Source organism: Rhinolophus sinicus, chromosome 4 (assembly GCF_057876585.1).
Source record: "Rhinolophus sinicus isolate RSI-liver-muscle chromosome 4, RSI-T2T, whole genome shotgun sequence".
In the NCBI taxonomy this organism is placed as follows: Eukaryota; Metazoa; Chordata; class Mammalia; order Chiroptera; family Rhinolophidae; genus Rhinolophus; species Rhinolophus sinicus.
In genome coordinates, this window is record NC_142504.1 from 75736794 (window position 1) to 75754214 (window position 17421).

Genomic DNA, 17421 nt, shown 5'->3' on the forward strand with positions numbered 1-17421 from the left:
GGATTGCAGATTGGTGCAGCCACTATGGAAAACAGTATGGAGGTATCTCAAAAGTCTGAAAATGGAACTACCTTATGATCCAGCAATCCCACTCCTAGGTATCTATCCAGAGAAATCCAAAACTCTAATTCAAAAGAATGTATGCACTCCTATGTTTACTGCAGCACTATACACAATAGCCAAAACATGGAAACAACCAAAATGCCCATCGGTAGACGACTGGATTAAGAAACTGTGGTACATTTATACAATGGAGTATTAGGCAGCCATAAAGAAGAAAGAAATCTTACCATTTGTAACAACATGGATGGACCTAGAGAACATCATGTTAAGTGAAATAAGTCAGACAGAGAAAGACAAATATCATATGATCTCACTTATATGTGGAATCTAAAGAAAAGAGTAAGTGAATGAACTAATCAGAAACAGTCTCAGAGACATAGAGGAAAAACTGAGGGTTGCTAAATGGGAGGAGGAGATGTGGATAAGGGGGAAGGTGAGGGGATTAGAAAACAGTCAGTAACCACAAGATTGCCACTGGGTTACAAAAGTTAATTTGGGGAATGTAATCAATAATGTTGTAAAGATTTTGTAGGGTATCCGATGGACACTTGTCTCATTAGGGAGACCACCTCACGGAAGATGTAGATGCCTGATCACTGCACTGTACACCTAAAGCTGAAGCTGAACAATAATGAATATCAACTACAAGCATATATATATATATATATATATATATATATATATATATATATATATATATATATATTTACAAGAAGCGGAGTACAGCATTAGGAATAGAGACAGTGGAAATGTAATGGCTGTGTGCGATGTCAGAGGGATAGTGGATGGGGGGAGGTGGTTGACACAGTGTGAGGGATATAATTGATAAACGTCTAACTATTACTTTGTTTTGTGCACCTAAAACTAATAAAAACTGAAAAAATAAAAATACAATGTAAACAAAAATAAAAGGCTATAATAGACACAAAGAAGGACTCAATAATTTCACTTCTGGGTATTTATCCAAAGAAACCCAAAACACTACTTTGTGGGGACATGTGCATCCATATGTTCATTGCAGTATTGTTTACAATGGTCAATGTAGAGGCAGCCTTGGTGTCCATCAACGGATGAATAAAGAGGAGGATTGACTCAGTCAGCACTGACACCCTCATCTTCACTTTAGTTTACTAATTGGAGGAGACTTCCTTCAACTGTTGAAAAGATGCTCTCTGCTCATGCTTCAAACTCCTCTTGGGCTCTATAGCAACATATTCAAAGACTGCATTTTCCAGCCTTGATTGTCATATGATTGGTGTAAGTAGTGAAAGCATAGACCACTGGGTATGAGTTCTCTATGCTTTCACTTCCCTGGCTGAGGAAATCTGAAAGTTATATTTGAGATGGTGATGACACAGGATGGAAGTAACCTGGAACACCTACCTCATTGTCACTTCAGGACACCTGCCCTGGAGAATCACCTTACCTAAAGAGGATTTTGCATAAGAATGAAACCTTTGTTAAGTCATTGGATTTTAGGATTTATATGTTATCACATCACAACATAGCCTGTAATCAAGGTAACCCATAACCAAATGCTATTTCAGAGGCAATGACCAAGGAAAGGTTACTAAAAGCTACAATAATGTGATAGCATAGTTGGTAATGAGCATTTATACAAATGCTTTGTGGTGGTATAGCTCAACAAAGCCTACATGCTCATTATTTAAACAATTTAAACATTGATTTGCAAAACCGTAACTTGCAGTTTTTAGATAAAATGTGCAATAAACTGAAAAGTTGGTGGGGACTAGAGAAATATGGGGAGCAAAGTGTTGCCTTTTTAAAACTATACGATAAACTGTTCATTATATCTAGTCGATGGGGCTGTGTCCATAGAATTAATAAAGGTAAATTTCTGGTGAGAAAAAATATGAATAAAAAATGATGATAACTACATACCTACTAATAATCATTTTAAATGTAAATGGATTAAATGCTCCAATCAAAAGACATACGGTGGCTGAATGGATAACAAAACAATACCCATACATAAGTTGCCTACAAGAGACCAACTTCATATGAAAGGATATACACAAACTGAAAGTAAAGAGATGGAAAAAGATCTTTCATGGAAATGGAAATGGAAAAATAAAAAAGCTGGGGTAGCAATAATTATATCTGACAAAATAGACTTTAAAACAAAGGCTATGTAACAAGAGACAAAGAATACCTAGAAATACCACTTCTCAGTATTTATCTGAAGAAACCCAAAACTCTAATTCGAAAAGAAATATTCATCCCTATGTTCACCGCAGCATTACTTACAAGAGCCAAGAAATGGAAGCAACCTAAGTGTCCATCGACGGACGAATGGATAAAGAAGTGGTACATGTATACAACAGAATATTACTCAGCTATAAAAAAAAGTGAAATTTTGCCATTTGCGAGAACATGGATGGACCTAGATGGTATTATACTAAGTCAAATAAAGCAGACAGACGAAGGCAAATACCATATAATTTCACTTATATGTGGACTCTAAAAAACAAAAACAAACAAAACAGAAACAAGCTCATAGATACACAGAATATTTTAATGGCTGCCAGAAGGGAGTAACGTTGGGGAAACTGGGTAAAAAGGGAGAAGGGATTAAGATGTGCAAATTGCCAGTTATAAATAGTCACAGGTATTTAAAGTACAGCATAGGGAACAAATTTAATGATATTTTAATAACTATGTATGGTGTCGGATAGGTAGTAGTAGACATATCAGGGTGATCACTTCTAAGTTATATAAATATCTAATCACTATGTTATACAACCGAAACTAATGTCAGTAATTGAAAAATAAATATTTTAAAAATAGAAATATGAAATATTAAGACTTGTTTTATGCCTGAGCTATAGTCTACTTTGGTGAATGATCCTTCTGTACTTGATGAGAAAATTCATTCTCATTTCTTGGATGTAGTGTTTTATAAATAACAATTGTATCAAGTTGGATAACAGTATTGTTCAAATAGCTTATGCTTTATTCATTTGTTTTTTTCTTGTTCTATCAATTTCTGAGAGAGATTTATTAAAGTCTCCAACTATAATTATGGATTTTTCTATTTATCTGTTTATTTCTGCCGATTTCTACTTTATATGAGGTTTTGTTTTCAGATGCACACACATTTAGGATTGTTGTTTTCCGAATGAGATTATCATTTAATTATTATGACAGGAGCTTCTTTATTTCTAGGAAGCTGGAAATATAGTAATACTGTATTTCCAATCATTAGTTTTGCACAAGTATTTTTCCATCCTTTTACTTTAAGCCTATCTGATAAAGTGTATTCTTATAAATAGCATACTCATATGAGTGTTTTTTTAACCTAGAATGACACTATAAAATGGTTATGTGATATTTTGTCTACTTATATTTTTTAATAAACATTTTATTTTGGAATAAATTTAGATTTACAGAAAAGTTACAAAAATACTGAGAGGTCCTGTATACTTCTCATCTAGTTTTCACTAATGTTAATATCTTACATAATCATAATACTTTTATCAAAACTAAAAAGTGAACATTGGTACATTACTATTACATAAACTCCAAACTTTAATTGGATGTCACAGGTTTTTCCATTAATGTCCTTTGTCTATTCCAGAATCCAATTCAGAAAACTATATTTTTGCATTCTTAAAATTCCACCTATTTTGTTATCATCCCACCATCTAATTTTAACTCAATTACTGATAAGGATGGGTTTAAGTCTGTCAGCATGCTATTTGTTTTCTACTTGCCCATCTTATTTTTGTTCCTCTTATCTTGATATCTTTTGGTTAATTATTTTTTTTAATATTCCCTTTTATGTGGAGAATTGCCAGTGCTACTGCATCTTCTTGGCCCTCATTGATGACCTCCCCTGGGTGGACCCCATTAAGCATCCAGGAACCCAACGAAAAACATATTTTAAAATGATGTTGCTCTACTCCTCATACAGAGTTCAACATTCAAACTTCCTGACTACCTCTCCCCACCAAAGACTGGCTTGGGGGGGTGGGGGGGGAGGTAAGGGGTACCTATGGCAACGAGGACATGGCTGGCTGGGTCAGCTCTGGCTATAGCTGAGTTCTCAGACAAGAAACATCACCTGAGCAAGAAACTGCTGAGAAGTCACAGATGTGATACACCCAATAATAAGCTGTGAAGCTGGAAAAAAAAAGAAAGAAAAGAAAAGCTTTTCTAAACTATCAATAACAAATACCCACTTAGACTAAGTAAAAGGCTGAATTATCTTAACTGTTCTTTTTAATAAAAATATTACGTAATCATTTTATATGAGGCGATCAAAGAATATGCTGTCAAAAATGTAGAGAAAAGTATAAAGGGCTATCAAGCAGTTAATAATGTTACTCTGAATTTTATCATGTTTGTAACATCTGTAATGTATAGTCATTTATTTTCTCATTCCAAATATTCATTTTTATATCTAAATTTGTATTTGTAATTTTGTATGTTCTTCTTAAAAGACCACCCCTCCTAAAAACCACCCTTCCCAAATTGTATAAACTTTAAGCTAGATCCACCCCTGCTTTGATGTTTGTTTCTACCATCATAATATTTACCTCAATATATATATGTGTGTATATATACACACATATTTGTTTATGTATTTATTTATACATTATGCCCTCTCTCCACCCAGAGACAGAGATAAAGCAACAGAAAGAGACAGAGAGAGACAGAGAGAGAGAGAGAGAGAGTTTGCAGTTCCCTTTGTTTTCTAATTCTTGTTATATGAACTGTATGTTTATCTTCTTTTCTCTAGTGATCTTGGGAGTGTACATATTACTTTAGATTCTACTAACGTAAATAGGTCCATTTTCATTTTTTAAAGTCTATATACTTGAATCTATCTTTTTTAATTAGCTAAGACCCAACTAAAGAGTTTATTTGCCCCCCCCTTTTATAAGATTAAGAATTCATCACATCTTCCCCTTATATCGGACATCTCTTGGCCCTGCCTCACGTCTTTTGGGCCCACTTTCACTCTAGCCACTGCTATGACAAGCAGGTCCACACAGTTGAGCCTGACAGCACTTCACCTCAGCTGGATCAGACTTTTTTTTTTTTCCTGCCCCAGGGCTTCCCTAATATTATACGATTGCATAGATCCCCTGTGGGAGCCCTCAATGTATGCAGGCAGCCCTTGATGAATGAGGATTGGACGTTAATGGATAAATGCTTCCCCACCCTCCCTTTCTTTGAGGAGGCAATTTTGAGGCATATTATATACAGCTGCTCAAGAGATTTCAGCAAAATTGAGTTCAAGTCAACCCACAGCAGCGACCAATACCGTAACGTACTTTTACAATAGCGGTTTCTCCTGTTTCATTATCCCTGGTTCCACAGCTTCCTTGGATCACTTTTCAAATAATTACCTGAAAACAAGTCTTTGACTCTATTTCTGTGGGTAACTCAAACACTCCTCTCCCTCTCTAAAACTTCCCAAACTTTGTTGACATATTTTGAAGTCTTAGAGTCATCATTACTTCAGAAAAGAAATCCCACCTACCAGATCGCTCATATTCCTATCTCCAACCACTCAAGTCACTCCATCACCTAAGAGGAGACATGCCTGCTACTTCCCCGTGCATCTGGAAAAAGACCACCACTGCTCAGATGTAAAAATCCAACTCCAGACTTCACCTGGCTCATGGGAGGTAATACAGGTGTGCACAACTGCTAGACCACAATCTCCAGCACAGTGGATCATTTGAAGGTCAATCCTCCCCATTCAGAACTTTAGATGGGTAGCCCAGCCTCCCCTTTTTCGCACTGAGTAACGAAAAAGAAACTAAACAGTAACTCACACAATTGTAGATGAAACCTACCTCAGCTCCTTTATTAACTGGGATTCTTTGATGCAAATGCATGAACTCCAACTCCAAACAGCATCACACTACTATAAAAGGGGTTTAATTGTGCACGTAACTTAGATGATAATGCAGCTGTCATCAGACATGAAAAAAGCCCTGAGCTCTAAATAATCTCAAGTTAATCTCTCTTCCCACCATTTTCCCATCTCTCTCCCCCTGTATCTCTCCTCCCCACCTAATGTCTTTCTCTTCCTCGCTCTTCTTTTCCTATAGCCCATCTTTCAGCTTTGTTTCTGTGTGTTGGCCTCATTTTCTCTTTCTGTAGATGGCCTTTCTCCAAGTGATAGGGGAGATGGCAACATTAGCTCAATATTGGCCATAGCCCCTGAGGTAACACAGAATTGTACAGCACAACCAATGGATATTCTCCTACTGGCTGTTCAGCATCCAAATACCCTTTCCAGTAGGAGAGAAATCCCAAAATAGGGCTCTACAGCTCACTACAGCAGCACAAAACGAGGAAGGACCGGCATCACTTTTCCTGTTCTCCGGAAGCTACAGCGCGAGCACAAGACCTGAGTGTAGCCAATCAGATACTCCCAGCCATGACCTTGAATTAGAGGAAAGGGTGCAAAGGTCTGAGAGCTGGAAATGACGCAGGATAGCTGGAGCGGCATGGTGTGGTGATGAGAGTGTTCAGTGATATGGTGGCAAGTGTCCAGAGGCCACAGAACACAGGAACAGTCAAACTATTATAAATGGTGTTAGCAGGGACATCTCGAAACTGAAACTATGTCTTGCTTCCATTGAGCCCAAGCTTTATCTCCAGGCTTCCACTTACCCTCCTAATAACTTACTTCTCAAAACACTAACCAAAGTAGGTTTCGATTGTTAATTTAAAAAAAAAAAAAAAAGAAAGAAAAAGAATTCTGTTAAGTACAGCAGCCATATTTTCCAGCTGCAGAAAAAAATTTCAAACATTTATTGCTGGCCAGACCTGGTCACATGCCCACAATGGTTTTGTCTATTACAAGAATGGGGTGAAAGGGAATGGCATGTGAAGAGTGGGCAATGTGCTGAGCAGCCCCTCCAATAGCTATTAGGACTGAACAATCTTAAGCTTCATTTATAAACACGAATACATAATGAAAAATCACCAGTCTTACGAAGGAGATCAGCTGCTCCAGAGTGGAAGCAAGGTGATCAGTGAAAGCAAATGACTCCTCTCTGAAACAGTTTAGACGAAAAATAGAGAACACTTAAAATCAAACTTGATGTGTTCAGTGAGATTCCAGAAGACTGTAGTGAGCAACAGAAGAGAACGAAACTCCAGACACGTGCAAGGTCCTGAACAATCTGGCCCTGTCCATTTCTCCAGCCCCCGTTGCCACTGCTCTCCATCTTGCTCACTAGGGCCTTCTTTCATTTCTCAAATGTGCTAACCTTCTCCCTAACATAAGCCTCTGCACATGCTGTTCCTTCCACCTGGAATGTTCTTTCTTGCCTTCCCCTGCCAAATCCCACCCTCACAAATATACAACTAATTCCCTTTCCATCCTTTAAGTTTTAACTTAAATATCACTTCCTCAGAGCTGACAGAGGTCTTTCCTGACAACTCCATTTAAATACAGCCTAAGCACTGTCTACCTCAGCTTCTCATTCCTGTGAGTTACTTAAGCACTGTTCACCTCAGGTTCTTCTCCTAAAAACTGGGAATAAAGAGTACCTACCTGATAAGGTTACTAGGAAGATTAAATGAGTTCATACATGGAAAGCGTTTAGAATGCAAGCATACGATAGCACTCAATAGACGTTAGCTATTATTTCCTTCACAGCATTTATCACAGTGAAGTTCTTTTATGTTTTTATTTACTTTTTTTAAAATCTATTCTCACTTCCACAGAATAAAAACTCCATGAGGGTAGTAACTCTGTTTTGTTCAAGTTCCTGGTTCATATATATTTATTGAGAATAAACAAATGAAGAAAATATTCTCTGAAAATGAATAAAATATTGTTGTATCAATACCCTCGGACAGTGTGGTGGCCATGAAAACGCTCCACACAGATGTTCTGCTGTGGGGAGCACGACTGCCTGGTAGCCCCAGCTACTGCCCTCTGGGTCAACCACATTTGCAGAGGCCATGGCTGTTTCCAGTCAAAGACTGAGCATGGTAGAGATATGCAAACTGCACGACTCTTTCAGCAAACATGTTTGACCTGAGGACTCCCCACTGACAAAGTCAACCCTTTCTTGGAGCTGCACTTCACTCAGACTTCCTACCTCACGCGTCCTCCTTCCAGAGGGGTTAGCCTACGCTGTGGTCTGCAAGCTCTCCCAGCCTGCTCCTGCACCCGCCATATAAACCTCCTGCACATCTAGTCCTGTGTTGCTGTCTGCTTCTTGGTAGACCAAAACTAGCACAATCAGGATCTCCACGAGCAACCTGAGAATTTGTGAGCAAATGATTTATTACGGTGCTTTCAGGAGAAACCAGTAAGGGGAAGAGAAAAACAGGGCAAAAAGAACAAGCTAAGCAATGGTACCATTTCAGGCAAAATCTCTGCCTAACCCTGCAGGGAAGCTGGGTTCACCAGGGCAAGAAGTCATCCAGTATTCTATTTCTCACCTTGAATTATGCTCATCTGTGTGGTCCAACCAAACTCACCAAACAGGATTTTACCATGTATGCTAGATAATTATATACACAGTACTTAATGATTTAATAAAATAATACTGTATTATTTAATATATACTCTAATATATAATCCAATATTGTACTTGTGACTGCCAGATAACAGGCACTCAATAAATATGTGATGAATGAATAATACACTAATACAAAATGCTTGAAAGTTGCTCCCACTGTGGCAAAAATACAGCACCCATAGTTTTCATGGGTGCTGTAATTCCTCTTTCTCCACAACAATATTCCCAAAGTGCCATCCCTCTTCTATTATTATTCTTCCCAATTCCATTCCTTTCCCAACAATGATGTCTCATTCTTTTTGCTCATCTTTGCCTCTCAAACATCGGTTCCCTGTCAACATTATTCTTTCAATCCACTCAAATTACAGAGAGAGAGAAAGGGAAAGATGGCTAAGGCCCAGGACCGGAACCAGCAGAAACTGCAATCCAACATCCTAATGTGGTTGACTGGTGAGTGTGGAACCAAAAGTTTCCTTTTGCCAAGACTAGGGGATAAAGACTAGAACAAAAGCAGACTAAGCTGCCCCCTTGGTCCTTTTCTCCTAGATCTCACCCCTTCAATGGTAACTTGAATCCAACTAAGATCACACCAAGGAAAAGAAGAGGAATAAAGAGCTGAATGCTTAGAAATTATCTAAATCACCCAGCCTAGTATTTCCCGTGGAGAGTATTTTCTAACAGAGAGGCAGGTCCATCTTACCTCACTAGCATAAGAGGAAAAACAAGTGCACAATAAATCTAAGTGAAAAGGTAACATGTTACGGGATGTCTGCCCTTTGAGTGTTATTATTACATACTTTTAAAAAACTCATGTGTTATTGATGACAGTATGATCCTCACTCTTAGCCAACTGCAAGGAAATAATTTTTGAAACAATAACTAGGCCCATGGGTTAGTAAAGATTCAAGAGTTAAGACCTGAGAAAAATACAGGCTTTGGGATTAAAGCCAGGCTCAAATCTCAAACAAGCTTCTAGTCATGTGACAGATGAGCCTGTTTCCTCACTGATAAATAACTACGTATAATGTTGTTGTAAGGAGTAGAAGTAATACAAGAAAAGCGTTTGGCTCATAGAAGGTACTCAATAAAACATAAGCATTACTTACAACAGTATAACAGTGTAAAGAGTACAAAATTTGGAATCAAAATCCGGGGTAGTCTCATTTTGCCAATTACTTTTATCAAGAACCCCATCTCTTTGAGTTTGTTTCCTTATGTGTAAAATGGTATAACAGTTGTATTACCCACCTTCATCATCCCAATTTTTTCATCATCCCAATCTGAAATCTGTACCCATTAAATAGGAACACCTCATTATTCTCTGAAGATTGTTACTTTTTTTTCCTACTGTTTCTTTATCTGGTGTTTCAGCACTCAGCAGCAAAGTAGTTCATTTCTCTCCTTCCTCCCAAATATACTGCCAGCTATAACTTGGCAGGAAGTGTAAAAGCCATTTTTAAACATTCTTTGGCCTCAAACATTAATATAATCTGGTTCCAACTTGACTGTTCAGCCTTATTTCTGTTCAGAATCCAATGTTAGAGTAAACAGTTATCTTTCACTATGCTTTCTCCCTTCCACACTTCTGCTAATACCAGTCTCTCCATTGGGAATATCTTTCCTTTTCACCCCTTCCCATTCCTGTCTATTGGAATCCTTCTGGGTCCAGCTCATATTCTATCTTCTCCTTGAAGGCTCCATGATCACCTCATATGGTAGCAATTGCTTTCTCCTTTAATCTCTTACAGCAGTTATCGAAAGTATTTATAATAGAAATTGTATGTACATTGCAATTGTTTGTTTCTTTTATGTCAACCAAACTAAAAGTTCCTCAAAATAGGAATTAGGCTTCACTATTTTGTTCATTTGTTCATATTATCATTCTTTCAACAGATACTGTCCATTGTGTACAATGTACTCAACAAATGTTTGCTGACTTTTTTGCTGAATAAAGAGAATTCTAAGTCACTGGGCTTTGATGGATGAGTCCAGCTCTTCTTATGATTGGAGAGTTTTGTAAAAAATAACTGCATTTCTTTCTTGGGTCTTAGTTGTGGTTCTTGATAGTTAATGATCATCTGTAATATAATAATCCTATTAATCAGCTACCTGTTAAATCAGTTAATACCAGTTTATTTTGCGAATTTTGAGACTTGTTATACAATCAAACCTGAATGATTCTGTTGATTCTAAAAAAGACAACTGTGCTCCAGGTAGCCGTCACTGTTCACAATTCCCACTTACAGGCAACACTATGCAAAGTTATCTCTTTGTTGGCTTCCTACATTCTCTTTGAATGTCAATGAAGGGAACAAGGTAAAGCGCACCTAGCTTTCATCATTAGGGTACACGTGGAAAGGAAGAAGAGTTGGCAGGAAGTTTGTGTTTGGGTCAATGCATAACTTCCTTCCCCACAGCATAATTCCAACTAAGAAAGTTACTTCTACTTGGCTTTTCATCGGCCAAGCCTCTCCAGTGAAAGGAGACAAGGGAGGAAACTGCCAAGGACGCAGGATTTTGCCAGGGGTGCTTCTACCCTGGAGGCAGTGCCACCCATTTTACTATCAGCGCCAAACACTGCATTCCTCCAAGGTCTTTCTCTTTCTGTAGAGACCCATATGTGCCCACCAAGTTAACAATTCCAAGATATAACAATAAGTCTTATATGGCTACATATGCCACACTTGCATTTATTTCATTCATGCTTTCCAACAGCACTGTGACAGACATACCATATTTTGCCGTGTATAATGTGCACTTTTCCCCCCAAACTTGTGAGGTAAAAATAAGGATGTGCAATATATATGGGTAGTACTAATTCCATATCTGTATGTTTTTAAGTCATTTATGCTTATGAGTTGGAAGTATAACTCTAGAAATCAATAACGATATCCATATGCAAAATAATACCCTGGAATACGATAATCAGTTTTGTTGAACTTAAGATGAACTTGTAACGATCAAGAGTTCTTGGCCTTCTGTGATACGTAAATATCGTAAATTTGTTACCGGTACATAAAATTTCTCGTACCTTGTATCTGTTCTTATGTTTTGTAATTATTTGTTACATAAAATTTCTTATACCATAATGTTAAAAATACAAATGCTAAAATTCCTTTATAATACAAAAAGCAAGTACCTAAATGTAAACAAATAACAATTTGAATTAAAAAATTAAAACGAAAGATTTTTTTGCCCTGAAAGTTTGGGCCAAAAACGTGGGTGCACATTATACACAGGAGCACACGGCAAAATACGAAAGTATTGTTTCTATTTCACAGAAGAGTGAACTGCTGCTGCTACAAGGCCCACGAACTACAGAGCTGATACAGAAATCGGGAGCTGAGACCACTCCTTCCTGGCGCATGACCGCGGTCTGCCAACACTTCCCAGCCTGGTGCTTTCCTAGATAAGCCTCTTGTCCTGGATTCTGGGGCAGCGGTTACCTTCCCGCGTAGCCCGTTAAGCTACCTAGCGCTTCCCCAAACCCGGAAAACCTCGGCGGTGCGCGTCAGGACCTATTTCCCGCCCTGCAGCGCAGAGCTCACAGGGCGCGGCCCCGCCCAAATGCCGTCACCCCAAAGGTTACCCACGAACCCGGACTAGGCATTGTGTGGTTGACTCTGGCTTCCAACGCCCACCTGACCGCCACAGAAGCTCCCAATTGCCAGTGCCCCTCCCCTTTGCTCACACGCCGCTCCAGCCGCGCACGCAGCCGGTAATCGCTTCGCTCCCGGCTTGACGTCATCGGCCTGCGCCGCAGCGCGGTGGCGGGCACGCGCAGCCAAGATGTCTCCGACACCGCCGCTCTTCAGTTTACCCGAAGCGCGGACGCGGTTTACGGTGAGCAGAAAGCGGGAGGGCGCAAGCCTGACCCGGCGCTTCTCTTTGCCCTCCTCTCTAATTACTGGACTTTTGCTCTGAGGTAAAGCGGGGACAGAGGTGCGTAAGCCGCAGCGTTGGCTCCCGGCCCCTTCGGGGGTTGGGAGGTGGAAAAGACGCTGTACCTGCCTCTTCCGCGCATCCTCTGCGGTCCGCCGCCTCCATTCCGCGTTCTGGTCGCCCGGCAGGAAGGGCTCATCTTCAGACTCTCTCTCGTCCGGTCCAGCTACTTTGCAGCGCTCGCTTAGCCGGGCAGGTGTCTCCAGAACTGGAAGCGAGCGGGGGAAAGACGAGGGCAGAAGTGGTTTTAGCCCAGAGGACTGGCTCCCGCCCCGCCTCCTAATTGCCAGGTGGTTTGTTCCGGCTGCCTATTCACCGTACCTTTAACCCTCAGTGTCTCACTCCTAAGAGATCCTAAGTGGGAAAAGACAAACAGAGCAGCTTGGGAAGGGTTGTCAGATGTCATTTATTCCTACATATTGGAGAAGAGTAGTTTTAGCATTTGAGAAACACCTTACAGAGCGTTTTCATGGTTAAGTCTTAGCATTGTGAAGTAGGCTAGGTTTTATTATCCCCTCCTAGATGAGAGAGAAATGAGACAAACACCCCCGAAAAGTTAAGTGATTTACTAAACTTTTTTATTTCTGACTTCAAAGCCAGTATTCTTTTTTTATGTTGCCCATACAGCCCCCAGCACAAAGAATCCCTGTTCTAAGTTATTTGACTGTCTTTAGCATTTGTGCCAATATTTCAAGTCATGATTCAACGACTCACATATTTAACTGCCTACATAGTTATAGTCATGCCAGAATGAAAATTCTGTGAAAGAAAATTGATTCTTTGTAGTAAATAGTTTTTTGTGTGCAGGTTGTTTTTTTTCCTCATACAGTATTGAGTTTGTTTTTTTAATACCAGATTATATCTAGTTTATGTTATCAGAATGATTTTCTTTCTGTGCATTTTGCTGTAATACTGGTGCTTTGAAATTCTAAGAGTAATTGTTAGGACAATCCAAGATCATATTAATCCTGGAAAGGGCCATTTAATTGGAGATCATCTAGTCTAGTGCTTCTCCAGCTTCAGTGTGTGGTGGATCACCTGGAGATCTTGTTGAATGTAAATTCTGATTCAGTAGGCTTGGAATGGGCTGTGAGATTTTGCATTTCTATCAAGTTCCCAGGTAATTGCACTGCTGCTACTGGTAGTAAGGATCTGCAACAATCTTTTACTTAACTGGTGAGGAAAACAAAGCATTAAGGGGTTTGCCCAGATTGACACAGCCTATTTTTGGCAGAGTCAGGAATGGACATTTCCGTCTAACTCCTGTGAGGTAATAAGATGACTTTTCGAATTGTATGTGAATTTTCACAGAATGAATTGACTTTTCAGTATTTTTGTCTTTCAATTATGACTAAGACAATCGGCAGGTATTTATTCAATGTTTACTATGTGTGAGGGACTATGCTGAGCAAGCTAAGCTACCTAGAGGAGGTCTGACTTGAGATGAGTCCTGAAGAATGGATAAAATTTGCATGAGCAGGTGGGAAGAACAACATGAATGTGTAAATACACTAGAGTGTGCTTGATAGAAAAATATGGAAAAAATGGCTTGACCTTAGTGGAGAGTATGTGTTAGGGGGTAGTGGGAAATAAGGTTGGATAGATTTGAGTGGGATAACCTTCTCAAGGACCTTGAAAGGGAGCTATCAAACTTCAAAACCAAAGTCTGTAAGGAGCCATTTGGAGACGGTTTTTTAAAAAGCAGAATACTCTCATGAATATGATATTTAAAGAGATGGTAGGAGGGAAAATTGGAATGAGAAAGTCTAGCTAGGAAATTCTATCCAGGTTTAACGTGATGAGAGTCTATATGTCAGTAAGTGGCATTTGAATAAAAACTACCGATAGAATGACTGATGGATAATTTTTCCCAGTTATAAACATTTTTAGATTTAATGAGTTATATGTTTTTCAGTAATTAATAAGCAAAAATCTTTCCACTTACTTGCTATATTTATTTTTCTAGAAGTCTACCAGAGAGGCCTTGAACAACAAAAATATCAAACCATTGTTGAATACCTTCACCCAGTTACCTGGCAGGTAAGGCATTAGTATCCATGAAACATACTTGCCTGAATCTTTATACTTACCCTGAGCTGTTTAAAAAATGGAGCTTGTCTTTTGTTTTCAATAGTGAAAATGAAAAAAAATGTACCCTTGACCAAGCTTTCAGAGGTGTTCTAGAAGAAGAAATTGTAAGTATGTTTTCCTTTATTGTTAAAGTGTTGCTGGCAAATTAATAAATTGTTATTTTTTTAAATTGCTTTTATTCTTACAATGAGTGTTTAAATATGATTATTTTTTCTAGCATGAGCTTGCTACTTTGCAAAAGCAAAGTGTATCAAAGTATATCGTAGTATAGGAGTTATGTAATAATTAAGGATTTTGACAGCACAGATGCTAAATCATTAGAAGACTTTGTTTTACTAGATGAAGACAACCCTCTCCAAGTGAAGAGTATAAGAATTCTTATACCCTTTCCAAGTTGATGTGAGGTGTTCCTGGGCAAGAACTAGAATTGGAAAATAGGCCCTCTCACTTTATTATATAGCCAATGACACATCCTGTAGTCACACAAAAGATCTAGTCCAGGGACATTCAACATGGAAACTAGGATTCCATGCTATCATTTTCTTATAGTATGCATCCTTCTCATCAGCATTTAAAAAAAATAAATAGAGCCAATCCAACTTCAGTAGAGAAATTTAATCAAACGTGAAAAATCTATTTACCATTGGTCGAGCACCCGAATGAAAGGAGAAGTTTCAACAGTTTATTTTTGGTTAAGTGAAGGTTGGGTCCTGAGAAGCTAGAACTTTTTCTCATGACCATAATAATGTCCCTTTCTTTCAAACAATTCTGCATCAAAACTCATTCTTTCCTCTTCTAGTCACTTACATGTTGTGAGAAATTGGGTAATTACTTTGTTTTACTGAGCCTCACTTTTGTTTGTGAGAACGGAAATACCATTCTTTCAAGGTTGTTGTGTAGAATGAGTTAATGAACACTCAATAAATGCTGGTTTTTATGATGTTATTGAACCTAGGCACTACGTCCCTTCTATTAATACCCTCTCTCAAACATATTGATGCACCAGTACAGTCCATCCCCCTGGTGCTGCCTTTGCCGTCCCACTGATTGAATTATGACCTCAGCACTTCTGTCCTTGATGAGCTTACAGCCTTAATCGTGCTAATGTAGGCATTTTTCTAAGACCATTGTATGTTAAGTGAATCATATGTTAATACTTATGCCATATACTTCTACAGTTAGCGACTCTATTCTTTTGGTTTTTTTTGCATTTTCATCTTAATAGTAATTTTATCTCTGAAAAAATTTTTATCCCATATTTGTGATAATCAGGTTAATGTCAGAGGATGTTTTTATTGTTATCAAATTAGTCTGAACTGTGGCCCCTAAATTAAGTTGTTCTCTCCTCTCTTGGTAGATAAATCATTCACCATGTGAAAATGTTTTAGCTATTATTTCTCTTGCTATTGGGGGAGTAACTGAAGGTAAGTATGGTTTTCTTTTTTTAAAGTAATCTTGGATATGACTATTTTTTATTTAAAACTTATTCTCCCTATACCGCTCCACCTATCTGATTTTGTTCATTTATCAAATTCTGCCTACTTCCTTTACGAAGAAGGTGTCCCAATGAAATTAGCTCACATTTATTTCTCATCTCTAGTATGCAGCACCCATTTTAGCACTTCTTTGTTTTCCAGTTGTTTCATTCATTGTAAATACTTATTGAGCATCTACTATGTGCCTGGTCCTAAGCTAGGACTTGGAGATTCAGTGGTGAATAAAATGTATTTTCTGCCCATAAGGAGCCTAGTGGCTAATGGAGGAAACAGACTTGTAAATGTCTTACTGTGGTTGAAGTGGAAATGAAGTGTGGTTGAAGTGACTCAACTTCAGAGTCTAAAGGAATCAGGGAGAGCTTAGAAAGAAAGCTGTAATATGAGCTGGGATGTGAGGGATGATGAATCTGTCAAATAGAAACAGACGGGAATAGCTATGTCAAGGCCAACCTCAGCATGGCTGAAAAATCGTGTGGAGCAGAGGGGTGAGAGGATGATACAACTGGTGAGGAAAGAAGTAGGAGGGTTAGGTTAGTATCATTTGTAAAGGCCTTTGAATATTTTAAAGAGGAGCAATGGAAAAAGAGTTGGCTTGAGAGACTACTGGCAGCAAAACTAGGTAGGGAACTATTGAAGTGGAGTAGTGGCATTGGGGGATAGTCTCAAGAGATTTTTAAAAAGACATATAGTATAATAAATACACAATGCTTAACACATATGTAGTAAGAGCTCATTAAATATTTGTAGGAAAAAAACTGAAAAAATAGTTTGTTAGGGGGGTGGCCGGTTAGCTCAGTTGGTTAGAGCATGGTGCTGATAACACCAAGGTTGACTGTGAGCTGCGCCTTCCTTTAAAAAAACATAAAGTAAAAAAAGTTCATTTAATTCTTTATCCAATTTGGTGAAAATACTCATTTGATTAATTCAGATAGTTCATGTGAAAAGTGCCTTTTAATCTATAAAGCATTATTTACATATTTATTATTTTGATACTTAGCTCCTACAAAGACTGGAACATAAAAAGTAAAAGTGGTCTTCCAGTGTAGCAGCAAGCTATTTTGTGAACTTAAACATAATTCATAAATTCTGACTTTACATATTAAACTTTTATATAAGATGCTTATTCATTCATTCATTAAGCATACTTAAATGAGTTCTGTGATGGAGCATTCCTTGCCCAGTTTCTGTCAGTTTGCAGTGTCTGCTTAGTTCATTGATTTCCTTGATCTGTTATTCTTGTATACTGGTAATGTTTTTAACACTTAAAATTGTACAGTCAGTATTTAGAACTTTATTTGAGAAAGATG

The 17421-nt window shown here is 38.3% G+C and overlaps 2 protein-coding genes across 4 annotated transcripts in view; one reads left to right on the forward strand and one right to left on the reverse strand.

Moving 5' to 3' along the window:
* Positions 1–12763, reverse strand: part of LOC148758407 (uncharacterized) — an 85852-nt gene extending 73089 nt beyond the window's left edge. Inside the window, exon 1 of one of the 3 annotated variants that reach the window (XR_016021146.1) lies at positions 12593–12731. Coding sequence is in view for 1 of the 3 variants with exons in the window: in XM_088797931.1 (XP_088654057.1) it covers positions 12597–12632 (36 nt within the window). In the remaining 2 variants the exon portion in view is untranslated. Of the gene's footprint in view, positions 1–12592 lie in introns of all 3 variants that reach the window. The other 2 variants (XM_088797931.1, XM_088797929.1) reach the window with 2 other exon arrangements.
* The window catches only part of THOC1 (THO complex subunit 1), a 40403-nt gene continuing 35254 nt past the window's right edge, over positions 12273–17421 (forward strand). Inside the window, exons 1-4 of the mRNA XM_019741212.3 lie at positions 12273–12428; positions 14494–14567; positions 14662–14722; positions 15976–16042. Coding sequence (XP_019596771.1) covers positions 12375–12428; positions 14494–14567; positions 14662–14722; positions 15976–16042 — 256 coding nt within the window. The 5' untranslated portion in view covers positions 12273–12374. The remainder of the gene's footprint in view (positions 12429–14493; positions 14568–14661; positions 14723–15975; positions 16043–17421) is intronic.